This window comes from Leucoraja erinacea, chromosome 28 (genome assembly GCF_028641065.1).
Source record: "Leucoraja erinacea ecotype New England chromosome 28, Leri_hhj_1, whole genome shotgun sequence".
NCBI classification, from domain to species: Eukaryota; Metazoa; Chordata; class Chondrichthyes; order Rajiformes; family Rajidae; genus Leucoraja; species Leucoraja erinaceus.
In genome coordinates this window covers 16,760,432-16,773,063 of record NC_073404.1, presented here as the reverse complement: position 1 = coordinate 16,773,063, position 12,632 = coordinate 16,760,432, and the positions used below count along the sequence as shown (strand labels likewise).

The window sequence follows — 12,632 nt, the reverse complement described above, 5'->3', positions numbered from 1 at the left end:
CGGCCCACGATATCTGTGCCAAACGTGATGCCAAGATTTTACTCTGTGTAAAAAAACTTGCCCCGCTTATCACCTTCAATGTTTGCCCCTCACGCCTCTTCGAGTAATGCCCAACAGTGTGTGACCATCTTTGTGGGAATCTCACTCCATGTAAACTATTTGCCACACTTCTTCTCAAAATAAACTGTTATATGTGAAGCTCTTTGGATTAATGAATAGACATGATCAGGCACTTTATAAATTATAGTTTCTTTAGAATCAGTTCATTTATTCCATGAATACCTGACACTGGATGATAAAAGTTGAATAACATTTTTATGCACAGTAAAACATTAAACACTGCCGTCAAAAACCTTCACACTGCTGCAATGATGATGAACCAATTAACTCACACTTTATGCTCAGGGGAGTAATTTCTGTGGCCAAACTGTACATTATGCACAAACATACGACTCTTAACAGCAGACAAAGAGACCAAAAAACATTTGGAAGCCAGATTTTAATGGACACATCAACGTATCAACTTTGACTAAATCTGGTTCAGTAACATTCAATGAAGTATTTTATTTATCAATTTATCAGAAAACAGAGTAATATGAGCCACGAGCATGTCAACAGTCAAATATTAAATTTGGAAAATTAAATTTTACACACATCCTTACAGCAGACAAGTTATACAATATTTGGAATGCATTGAGAATGGAATGAAGCATCTTAAGTATACCAGCTTCACTGGGATGAGAGTGAGTACAAGGTGAGAATATTCTTCAGTTACCCAGTGAGGCAACTCAACAAATCTAGGAATCATTTTTAATTCTCTCCTAAAAACACAACCCATTAAAAACCATTGTTCGAAAGCACATTGATAAACAATGACCTTACATTTAAGTTCCAATCCTGCAGTATTAGCAACTCTAAAATGGGTTAGCCTTGAGCTTTCCTCAGTCCTTCAGGAAACCCCCCCCCTCCCCCGCCCTAAAGTTTGGAGGATCATTATCTTTGAGGTGTGTGCCTGCACAGCCTAAAGGACCTGTCCCACTTACGCCACCTTTACGACCATAGGAGACCTCTCACGACCATACAGGCGACCTCTTACGACCATAGGAGATACCTCACGACCATCCAGCATGAATGGTCATGAGAAGTGTCCTATGGTCGTGAGAGAGGTCTCCAAAGAGTCGTAGCGTCTTTCTGGTCACCGCTGAATTTTCAACATGTTGAAAATTTCGGTGTCCTATCACGGGTGTCGGCAGTCGCCTTTAAAGGTCGCGCATGTGGAACAGGCCCTTAATTGACGCAAGCCTGAAAGAATCCTGTTGCATTCCCTTTTTAACTATAATGTGGAAATGAGAATTTGGAATCATTTCATTCCTTCCCAAGAAACACAAACAACTGTTACATATGAAAAATAAATCGAGGAAACCACTTTTAATACAGGGTTTAAACTATTATAAGATGAGTTTATGCATTTGCATACATAAAGCAGCAGCACATTGCAATAGATAAAGGCTCAGCACAGGGTGAACTGGAACTGTTTGATCACACAAGAAAAAGTGCTTTCATTGGAATTCTCACTATTAGATAAGTATATTCCTTGAAGTGGTGCACTGCCTACTAAATCAACTGCCTTAGTTATGTAAAGGTCAGAATTGTCAAGAAGTGCGGGTTTTCATCCTGGCAATATATTAGTGAACTTGTAAAGATTTTACATTGATCCAATGGCTTAATGTGCTTTTTAAATTGATACCAGCTTTTAGCTTGTCTTTTGTTTAAATTACATTCACAATCTCAAATGTGTCATGATGAGATTTGAACTCCCATACTTAGGATTATCACTTAATACAACATTAATGAATTACAACTACTGGAAATTTGTGAAATATGTAGTTTGTTTTTGAAATTCCGATCACATCTAGCAAAAGTAGTCTGGCTGTCTAAACAGAATGAGCTATTCATTCACTGGATTTGATGCAAAAACCTTAAAAATACAAGTAACTTTTTTTTACATACCAATTCAATTCCTCTCTTTCGTGAATATACATAGTTTCTTGGTGAGGCACACCTCCTACTCTCTAGAAGCATATAGACAAATGTTGCCAGAATATTAGACAATAGAAGACACAATTGAACATCATCATAACTGTGGGCTTTACATGCTTCTGACAAATTATATCTAGCTGTGATTTAAAGTGGCAGCCCTGGCTGATTAGCTCACTACTTTAGCCCAGCAGAGTTGATGATCATGAAAACCCAACTGGTACTTGAATGCAATCAGCCAATCCGGCACAAAGAGAATCTAGGTCTGACAGTACCTTCTCCCGGTCTTCCTATGACAGGAGACTTCTTCACTGAAGTCCTTCACTCATTAACATTAAATCTTCCAATGCATCACCAGAAAATAGCAAGCGTCTCTGAAAAAATGAAACCGCAGGTGCTAGCGATCTAAAACAAAAGCACAAAATGATGAGCATCTCTGAGAAACATCTGCCCCCTATCAGTGTTTCATCTGGTGCCATTGGAAACACGTGATAATCGTAAACCAATGAATTAAATCAACGAGTTGACAAGGACACACAAAAATAAAAATGTTTAAAGCCTTGTGAAATATTAATACACAGAAAACGTAAAAATTCTCCAGGATATAAATCTGTGTTGTTCACCATTATGTGGTTTCCTCGTTATAGAATTTGTTGCTTGGTGCATGCTTGCACTGCGGAGACTGCAATAAACATGCCCTGTTGGTGATTGATAGAGATTACAATCACAGACAGTTGTCTCAAACCAGATTGTGCTCAATCGTCATAACATTAAAACCTCGGAAACTGTCAACATTATGAATGGGTAGAGTCATCTGTCCATTTTTTTTGGAGTAAAGGTGCTGGGGAAGATTACCTTGCTTGAAATAGAATACATTCATTGAAGCCAAACCTGATCCTGATTTTTGACTCACTATCCAGGTAACCACAGGAGAGAGAGAGACATGTCCATCCACCTAACATGCTAATGAGAGCAACAAAATAAATCCAATCAATACTGATACTACATTCAGCCACAACGATACAACTAAACGCTTAACTAACATTCTTTAAGATTGTCAGCAAGACATTTTGCGAAGCTCAGTCCACTTTATTGACGTTTGAACATAAAATGAGCTATATCTTAATGAGCATTAATATAAAGAAAAAGCCTTGGGGCAATAAGGATCAATCAGAATGCATCACCACCAAAATAGTGAAAAGCTTTTTAGTGAGACCCTGCATCTGGTTAGCTATATTGCTATTTCTATTTTGGCAAACAATTTATTGAAATATCAGGGATGGATTTAAAAACCATGTTTAAGGAAAACTGCAACAAGCACATCTACAAAAATTAAGCCTTTTGTATGAGGACAATGCAGACACCGTGTAGGATGCTGCTTACAATAAATGTTATTGTAAATAAAATCCTTAAATGGGAGACATGCAAAATACAGCCCTCCCGCCCCCTCTCCTCTCCCTTCTTAAGGGGGAAAAGTCCTCAAGTTTCAGCACGATACAACATTATTGCTGAGCAGGTTTCAGGAGAAGTCGGACATTGGTTGGTTTCAGTGAGAAACGTGAAGTCCTGAAAAAAAGACTCCACCCATCTCAGATTATCGTGAGCGACTGACACTGAAAAATTAGGGCTTCTTCTCAGGAACACGTACAAAGTCCTTCAAGAGCCTGCAGGATTTTTGTGAAGAGGAGCCTTTAAAAGGAAATATTGTATAGGTTTGATTAAGTACAGCTTGGTTAAATAAACACATTTTCTTATGGGGAAAGTAACTCTCATGGTTTATATATTTCAAGTACTTTCCCCATGACATTCTCAATGCTTTAAAAACACACCCGCATTTTGGCCACCCTCTATATTTTACACATCCTATGGACACTAGCACAGATGCTAACTTACCTAGTCTAATTATACTTTAGGTCTAAATTAATTAATAAAACACAACAAACTTGGCACAGAACAAATATATCTGTTGAAATAATATCACTGAGTAGTGGTCTGAACAGTGGTTTTAAAAAAAAAGCAAATAAAAGAACACAAATTTCTGGCACTGAAAGTGACTACAGTTGACACCTTCTATCGAATGTATACAATTTTACGTTTCACCATTTCATCAGTGCATTTCCATTAAAAAACACCAAATGGAGATCTTGGTTAGGATCCATTTCTAGTACGCACTGTTAGTGATATTTGCTGAGAGGAGTGCGTTAAGATGGGTACATCCAGTACGATTGGGGAGCTGGTTCCGATCTTCAATTCTTCAGAAGAGTGTCGTAGACTTGGTAGACATACTGTGATACCTCTGGTGCCCTGCATTTTAGTGACAGCTGGGAGGGAGGAAGGAAACAAGAATTAACTGATAGTAAAATAGACAGAGTGAGCACAACCAAACAACCAAAACAGCCATACTGGCACATTTGCTCATACATTGCTCAAGACATTGTGATAGAAAATGTAAAACAAAAGTCAGTAATACCCAGCTAAGAGGGTGAGTCAACATTCAATCAAAATTTGGTGTACCAGCTGGCTTCGGGGAATTAAAATGTTCAAAATAAGCAACTTGCAAAGGTTGAGAAAACAGATTGCAAGCATCATTTGTATGTTAACTACTGTGATTCTGTGATACAAAACTGTTAGTGGAAAGATTTGATAATCGTTCAGTATGTGGCTCTAAAATACTCCGGTAGATAGTAAGATTCTTCCAGGGATTCTTCAAGTATTTACAGTACGGTTAAAGTTGTTTCAAAATAAACACTAACAAAAATAATCACACTCGCAAATGGGTTCCAGGATAATTATCTGGCAGAAGATGCGTGGGTGCGTACACAAATACATTCTGAAGTATATCAGGAAAGGATCGTTAAGAGTGGGTAATTGACAACTTTCTCAGGAATGCTGCATTCTTGCCTATGAACATTTTTGATTCGAGAATACGGAATATAACCTGTCCTGATATGTTAGGATCAATAAGACAAAAGGTCTCCAGATTCACTATTCTTTTGGCAAGATCACCTAGAATATAGGGATCTCTATTTTCCCTTTAAATACATTGTAAGTTATAAAATGGAATTGCTTGTAAAATATTATGTTATAAGAGATAGGAGCAGAATTAGACCATTCGGCTCATCAAGTCTACTCTGCCATTTAATCATGGCTGATCTATCTCTCCCTCCTAACCCCATTCTCATACCTTTCCCCATAACCCCTGATAATCCCTGACACCCATACTAATCAAGAATCTATCTATCTATGCCTTGAAAATGTCCATTGACGGCCTCCATAGCAGTCCATGGCAAAGAATTCCACAGATTCACCACCCTCTGACTAAAGAGGCAGGTTTGTCACTGCACTGGGACCTAAAACAAAAAGAGGTTCATACATAGGACCATAGGCTCACATTTATTAGGTATTATTATAATTATATGTTGGGTATAATTCCCTGCATCTATTGAGCATATATATCAGCAAGCTTGGCACACCAGCTACCATAATTAATCTACTTTTTTTCAATTTTTACTATTGCTTTCTTTATAGAAATATAACCTATTTTTTAAAATTGATAAATAAAAATTGAATTGCGCGATTTATCAGTCTTTTTGAATGAATGATTACTTTTCACAATTTTTAAATCAAGCTCAAAAACAAGGGAAAGAAAAGTTCCTCAATGTCAAAAAACTTGATACCAAATAAACATAAAAATGCCCTAAAGCAGTCTAGCACATTAACATTCATTAATATAGACATTAGCCCAGTTAACTGATTAACATGAATTGGTATTAGCTAGCAAACTCCTTCTATTGAAATTGACAAGTTTCGTTTGGACTTAGGTTTTGCAATTATTAGTGCATAGCAGGGAGCCACCTGACACAAGTGGCTTGAAAACTGATTAGTGTATTTAAACAAATCAGAATTGATTAATAAATGTGCATACGTACATATTTGTTCAAAATGGTTTGAGACGGGAGCAGGAATTAATCTTATGACACATGGATAGCAAATGGGGAGATAACACAGAGCAAATCAGCAGATAATAGATTTAATAATAATATATATTCCAAAGCTGCTGACAATGGCATTGGCAATACAATAATACTGAACTAGGTAAGGTAACACTTGGTAAGAAAAGACTCACGGTCAAAAGCTTAGTTGAACGATGGGGTTATAAAGAACACGTTAAAGGAGGGGAAAACAGAAGATTCGAAAATTCAGATGTTAGACAGTTTAAATCATAATTATGAACGATGGAGTGATGAACGTCAGTGAGATGAAGGGGTCAGAGAAAATTGCCGAACAGAGATAGGATAGGTTAGACAGTTAGGTTGAGAGTTATACATGAATTAAACTGAAGATTTGATGAACAATGATTTCACATAGTTAGCAAGCATAGAAGAGATGGTTAAAAGGAAGTTGTTGCAAGAAGAGTAAAGCAGGGTATTTTGGATGAGCTTAGGTTTACATAAGGTGCAACACAGGTGTCTGGCCAAGACAGCATGTAATAATCAAGTTTGGGAATAATAAAGCCTGAAGGTGTCAGCACAGATGAGGTCATGCCGGCATAGAAGCGGAAACGAGTAATTTTGGAGAGGATATGGACTTTGAGCTCAGCTTGAATGAACTTCTGTCAATTTGAACAGTTCATAAACGCTGTCATGTTTCATTATGAAATAACTCAGAGCAATCCCTCACAATCTTTTCTCTCTTCCACCACCCACATACACCACATGATAACTTACAGCATGAATTCAGCCTACAATTCTGCACATCTTTGGGAATGTGGGAGAAAACTAGAGCACCCATGGGAAACTTATATAAAGCATTAAACCAGTGATACCAACTTATATGGTATCATGTCTAAGTAAAACTATCAGTAGTCTTCAACTGATGTTGAGTACAGGATAAGGCTGTTGGAGGGGAGTGGGTGGGATTGGAGGGGGTAGAATCTATTTACATTGTTTTAGAGCATCACTGATTTTATAAAATAACAAAACAATGATGAGATGGTGTTTGTATCTAAACTGCTATTAGGTGTCTCCAAAGACCAAAAAAGGGTAAAAATAACAGGCTAAGGATAACAAAAGCTACAAAAGTTCAGAGGCAAATCATGACTTCAAATATAAGATCCCATCAGAGTTCCCAGCATTTTAAGAAGAAATCCATTACTGCTGTACTCTGCACAGAAACTAGGTCATTAATATACTCTTAACATTTGTGTCTTCACAGACATGACTATAATATTAATATCTGCAAACATAATGTTAAAATAAAACAGAACTTGTGCATGACCCTCAGAAATGATTTAAATTCACAATTTTGTGCAATACTGACTGAGCCCAAAGAAAACTGTTACTTCATAGAATTACTGTTATGAATCCAGCTTTAGCTTCTAGGCTAATGTTATATCAATCATCTGTGTCTGCACAGGGCCCTCCATAATGTTTGGGACAAAGACCCGTCATTTATTTATTTGCCTCTGTACTACACAATTTGAGATGTGTAATAGAAAAAAAAAAAATCACAGATCACCAGTGGAAACAGATAAGGGGAAAAATATGGGCAGAAGGAACGATTTGAGGAAGGAGAAAAAATGTAGGGACAGAGGCAGAAGATGAAATGTGGAACAAAGATGGGATGATGTGCTGATGGAACTAAATGGAAGAGAGCATATGAAGGATAGGCAAAAAGGAAGATTGTAAACAACCCAAGGACATTTTTTTGTGTGTCTGGTTTGCGTTTGATATTGCTGTGGCATTGGAGAAGACCAACAACAGGTAGATTGGCGTGGGAATGGGACTGAAATAACTTGCAACTGGAAGCACAAGAGTCACATTGTGGACAGAGTGCAAGTGTTCTGGTCTTGGCTTGGTTTCGCTGATGTAGGAGGGTTATGCTGAGAGCACTAAATGCAATAAACAAGGTTGAGGGAGGTGTACTTGAATCTCTGCCTCACCTAGAAAGGTTGTTTAGGTCGCTGGGTGATGGTGAGGGCTGAAGTGTTGTACAGAGGAAATTGCCAGTGGATGGGTAGGAATGGATGGGGAGGGGTGAGTGAGTCACACAGTGGTCGCTGCAGAAAAGGGACGATATGGCTAGTGGTGGGGTCCTGTTGGAGATGGCGAAAGTGACTAATGTGGAGGCTAGAATTGCGAGAAGTGAGGACCAAGGGAATTCTATCTTTTTCCTGTTCTGGTTGAAAGACTTGGAGTGCATCCTAACTTACGGAAAAACTGTTCAGAAGCCTGATAACACAGGGAAAGAAGCTATTTCTGAGTCTGGTGTTATGTGCTTTCAAGGTTTCATATCTTCTGCTCATCTTCTGGGAGATGAGGAAATGACTAGGGTGAGAAAGGTCTTTGTTTATGTTGGCTGCTTTCCTGAGGCAGCGTAAAGTGCAGGTGGAGTCAGTGGTGGATAGTCAGGTCTATGTGATGGACTGCGCTGCATCCACAACTCCGCAATTTCTTGCTGTCTTGGGCAGAACTACGGTGCAATTGTAGAAGGTTGCAAGAGTTGTTGGAGACATGCCAAATTTCCTTAGTCTCCTGAGGCAGTAGAGTTTTGGTTTGTTATTTTGGCCCATAGCTTCAATGTGATTGATCCAGGTCGGATTGTTGGTAATATTTATGTTTAGCAACTTGAAGATCTTGACCATTTCCATTTTGGCACCATTGAAGCTGATTGGAGCACGTTTAGTTTCGTTTTGAAATACAGCGCTGAAACAGACTCTTCGGTCCACTGAGTCTGCGCCAACCAACGTTCCCGCACACTAATACTGTTCTACACACACACACACACACACACACACAATTGAGAACAATTTACAATTTTATCGAAGCCAATTAACTTACAGTCCATTACGATTTTGGAGTGTGGGAGGAGATCGGAGCACCCGGAAAAAACACACGCAGGTCACAGGGAGAATGTACAAACTCCGTACAGACAGCACCCATGGTCAGGATCGAACTCGGGTCTCTGGTGCTGTAAAGCAGCAACCTTACCTCAGCGCCATCATGTCACCCTGGTTGTAACCAGCTCCATCCTCTTGCTGACATTGAGGGAGAAGTTGTGTTCTTGACACCATGTTTCTAAGTTCTCTACATCCCGCCTGTAATCCATCTCATCATTGGTCGAGATCCGGTCCTCTACAGTATGAATGTGGGGTCATCTGCATGCTTATAGATGTTAAGTTTCTTGGAGATTAATACAGCTCATTTGGCCTCGAGCTCGAGAAGAGTTGGAGCAGGAGCACAGATGCATGATTGCACCAAATAATGTCAGAATGGAAATTTTAGGGACTTGTTCTATGTGTTATTTCCCAAGATGCAATCTTGCGTGGAGAAGTACGTGATAATGTGCAGTGAAATACAAATGATTGAACAAAAAATTCATAGAGTACATAATCCATGAAAATTGCATTTAAAACGGCTGCAAAAGCTGTAATTTGAGTTGAAACAATAAAACTCTAATATAATGATACATTCCATCAGTACTAAACTGCTTTGTTTCACTGTTTGATGAACTATTGTGATTTCATGCTTAGGCTATGATGACTTATTTATCAATTTACAATATATGGGCTAACAGTTCAAACAGGAGTTTTGCAAGTAAGACAGTACATATGGAAGATATTCGACAGTGCACTGTCTATCCTGCAGTATGATTTTATATTCTATAAACCTGCTAATACTCTGTGGTCACCTACTTCTCTGGGTGTAGGTTCACTGGCAACACCCAGAGAAGTGGCAGAAGTATGGGGCTTCTCACGTGATTTTATATTCTTCCATCATCTAACCTCTCAGCCTGCGTCGGGGAAAACAGTCCTAGTCTATCAAGTATCGGCGTACAGGATGGAGGTGGAGCTGCTCACAGGTTGGTGCAAATCCCACAACCTCATTCTTAACGTGGGAAAAACTAAGGAGATGGTGGTTGACTTCAGGAGGGCGGGGAAACTCACCATGCACCTCTGCACATAATTCAAATGAAGTTCTTAGGACTACCAATCCCAGGCCAACATCTGTGAGAAGCGACTTGTTCCGAGACTATGTAAAGCAGGCCTCCACCCTCACATCTAGGACTTTTTAACTCGAGAGCATCTGACTTCCAATCCGATAAGCTGCAAGGCGTACGAACGGCAATACAGGTAGACCGCAAGCAGGATTATTGGTGCTGGTGGGGACATATACAAGGCATGCATCAACAGAGTCTCCATCATCAAAGCACCACCCATGCAGTGGGACCAGAACTGGCAAAACAAATACTCAGCTTCTCCCACACCAAAGTTTCCCCCCTGTACAACTGTAACATGCACATTGTTATACTAAATGAATGTTATTAAACTCTTGTATTTTAATTTTACTAAATGCCTGGTTGAGAAACGTTTTTTTGTTTCCTCGCTAACCACTGTTGACTTTTCCCCCCCTGGGGCCAGTATCGGCACAACCCCCCACACTGGCGAATGACATGCATACCACATGCCTTCCCCACCACCCTTGTCTACCTGTATTGCCACTTTAACGGAACTATGTTTTTGTACCTCAAAATGTCTCTGTTCATCCGGCTGGTAAAAGCCGTGACGCCAGACAACCGTGACGCCAGACAACATTCGCACAGAAAGTCTAAAGATCTCTGAAAATAACCACGCTGTTTCAGTACAAATTGCAGTAATAACATCAACCTAACAATGCAAGAAAAAATACTCACGTGTATCTTATTCACAAGAAAGGGAGACCATTCTAACCCTGGTAATCACTACCAAATCGGTTGACTCACAATCATCAACGTGATGCAAGTATTGGTGAAGGTGCTAATCAAGCATGGATCAAATTGCTGAATTCCAGAGGTAAAGCGAGTGATTGCCCTTGACATCAAAGTGGTATTCATTATTGGGTACCAATTATCCCAGCCACAGAATATCACTGCAGCAGCAGCTCAGGGCAGTGGTCTAGGCCCAATCAACCAGCAGTTTCAACCATGATCTTCCTTCATAAGGTCAGATGTGGGGATTTTTGGTAATTATAGCAAAGTACTCAAATCCAATTGTAACTTCTCAGCAAATGACATACAACACAACCTAGATGACTTTGGTTGCAAGTCTTCCACAAAAATGCCAACCAATAACCATCTTTAGAAAGAGTTGTCACCATTCTGGAGGTCACCTCTCACCAGAAATTCAACTGGACCAGCCTCAACAGACATCAGGAGTGTGATGGTACATTTGTAATTTGCCTCAGTGAGTACTGCTCTAATAGCACTCATGATGCTCAACACCAACCGGGACAATAGAATTATACACAGCTGTTGGCTCTTTGCCCCTTTGTTCCACTTTGTCCTTCAATAACATCATGGTTATTAATTCACCCTATTGGAAATACATAATTGGCCATTCATCGTTGCCAGGTCTAAATCCCCCAGATCCTTGCTTGACACCATTGTAGGAGTACAGGTACTTCCACCAGAAGGACTGCAGCTTAACTTGCAGTAGCTCTACTTGCATTTCTTCTGACAAAGAACTATCAAATATTGGATAAAATAAACCATTTCCGTGTTGTAGATTTCTACAGCTTTTGAAATTTCTACATTTTTGAGATGTTTCATGCAGAAATATTGAGTGTCAAGCCAGGGAAATGGCTAAGATCACAATAATAGTTTAAGATCAGAGACACGTTGATGCAAATAATAGTTAGCGTTGTACAGCACATAAACAGACCCTTCAGCCCACCTTGTCCATGCCAACCATTTTGAATTCTTAATTCTGATGTTTGTTGTGAATAGACATTTGACTGGTCAACCTATACTTGTCCAGATCCTGACACTTCTTGTCTTCAATAGGGGGTCTACGTTATCTACATGTCAGTCCTACAGCCAATGTGAATAGTGAGAGGATTGAAAAATTAGGATCTGAACCCATGCTATCTTCTTTCCATGAATTTTCAGATATTTCCGGAGTCTAATGACAACAATATATTTGGCTTTAAGTTCAGCAATAAACTTACATAATTCCGCAACTGTATATCAAATTCCACTGAATACCGAAGGAATGCTGGGAGGACAGCCTTTCATTTAAGAGAGGTCAAGTTGATGTTATGTCTGTTTTTTCATTCAGATGTAAAAGAAAATCCCTTGGCCCTCATCCAAAGTGGAGCAGGGGCATTACAGGCAGTCTTTTAAACAACACCAAGTCAAATTTCTCAATGACTCCCATATTTTCCGAGCTTGGAAATTCCCCGACCTTCGGATCTCGCTGTACCTTCCAGCATGGATCCAGGCACTGTATCCTAATGTAGGTCAGCTCATATCATGGTGGACTATGTGGGGAATGCAGTTCATATTCTAAATCAATCATCTTCCTGCATCTTCCTCGTAAAAGTTAATTGACCCAAATCATTAATTGGTTCTCTCTTGGCCCACTTAGAAGACATCTCCAGCATTTCCCGTTCCAGCATTTTAGCAGGTTAGAAGTAAGGAAAAGTGGTCAGAAACAAGAAACAAAAAGTACATACTCTACAATTTGCTTGCATCTAAAGTCCTTTTGTAAATTAGGTATGTACTGCATGGACAAGGTGGCTTGTGTACTTTCCCAGACTCCCTACCATCCAGATGAGTCT

The 12,632-nt window shown here is 39.4% G+C and overlaps 1 protein-coding gene across 3 annotated transcripts in view; it reads right to left on the bottom strand.

Moving 5' to 3' along the window:
* Window positions 1-247: 247 nt before the first annotated feature.
* The window catches only part of ap2b1 (adaptor related protein complex 2 subunit beta 1), a 173,546-nt gene continuing 161,161 nt past the window's right edge, over window positions 248-12,632 (bottom strand). For 2 of the 3 annotated variants that reach the window (XM_055657871.1, XM_055657872.1), the window contains exon 22: window positions 248-4,358. In XM_055657871.1, coding sequence (XP_055513846.1) covers window positions 4,284-4,358 — 75 coding nt within the window. In that variant the 3' untranslated portion in view covers window positions 248-4,283. The remainder of the gene's footprint in view (window positions 4,359-12,632) is intronic. The other variant, XR_008725710.1, reaches the window with a different exon arrangement.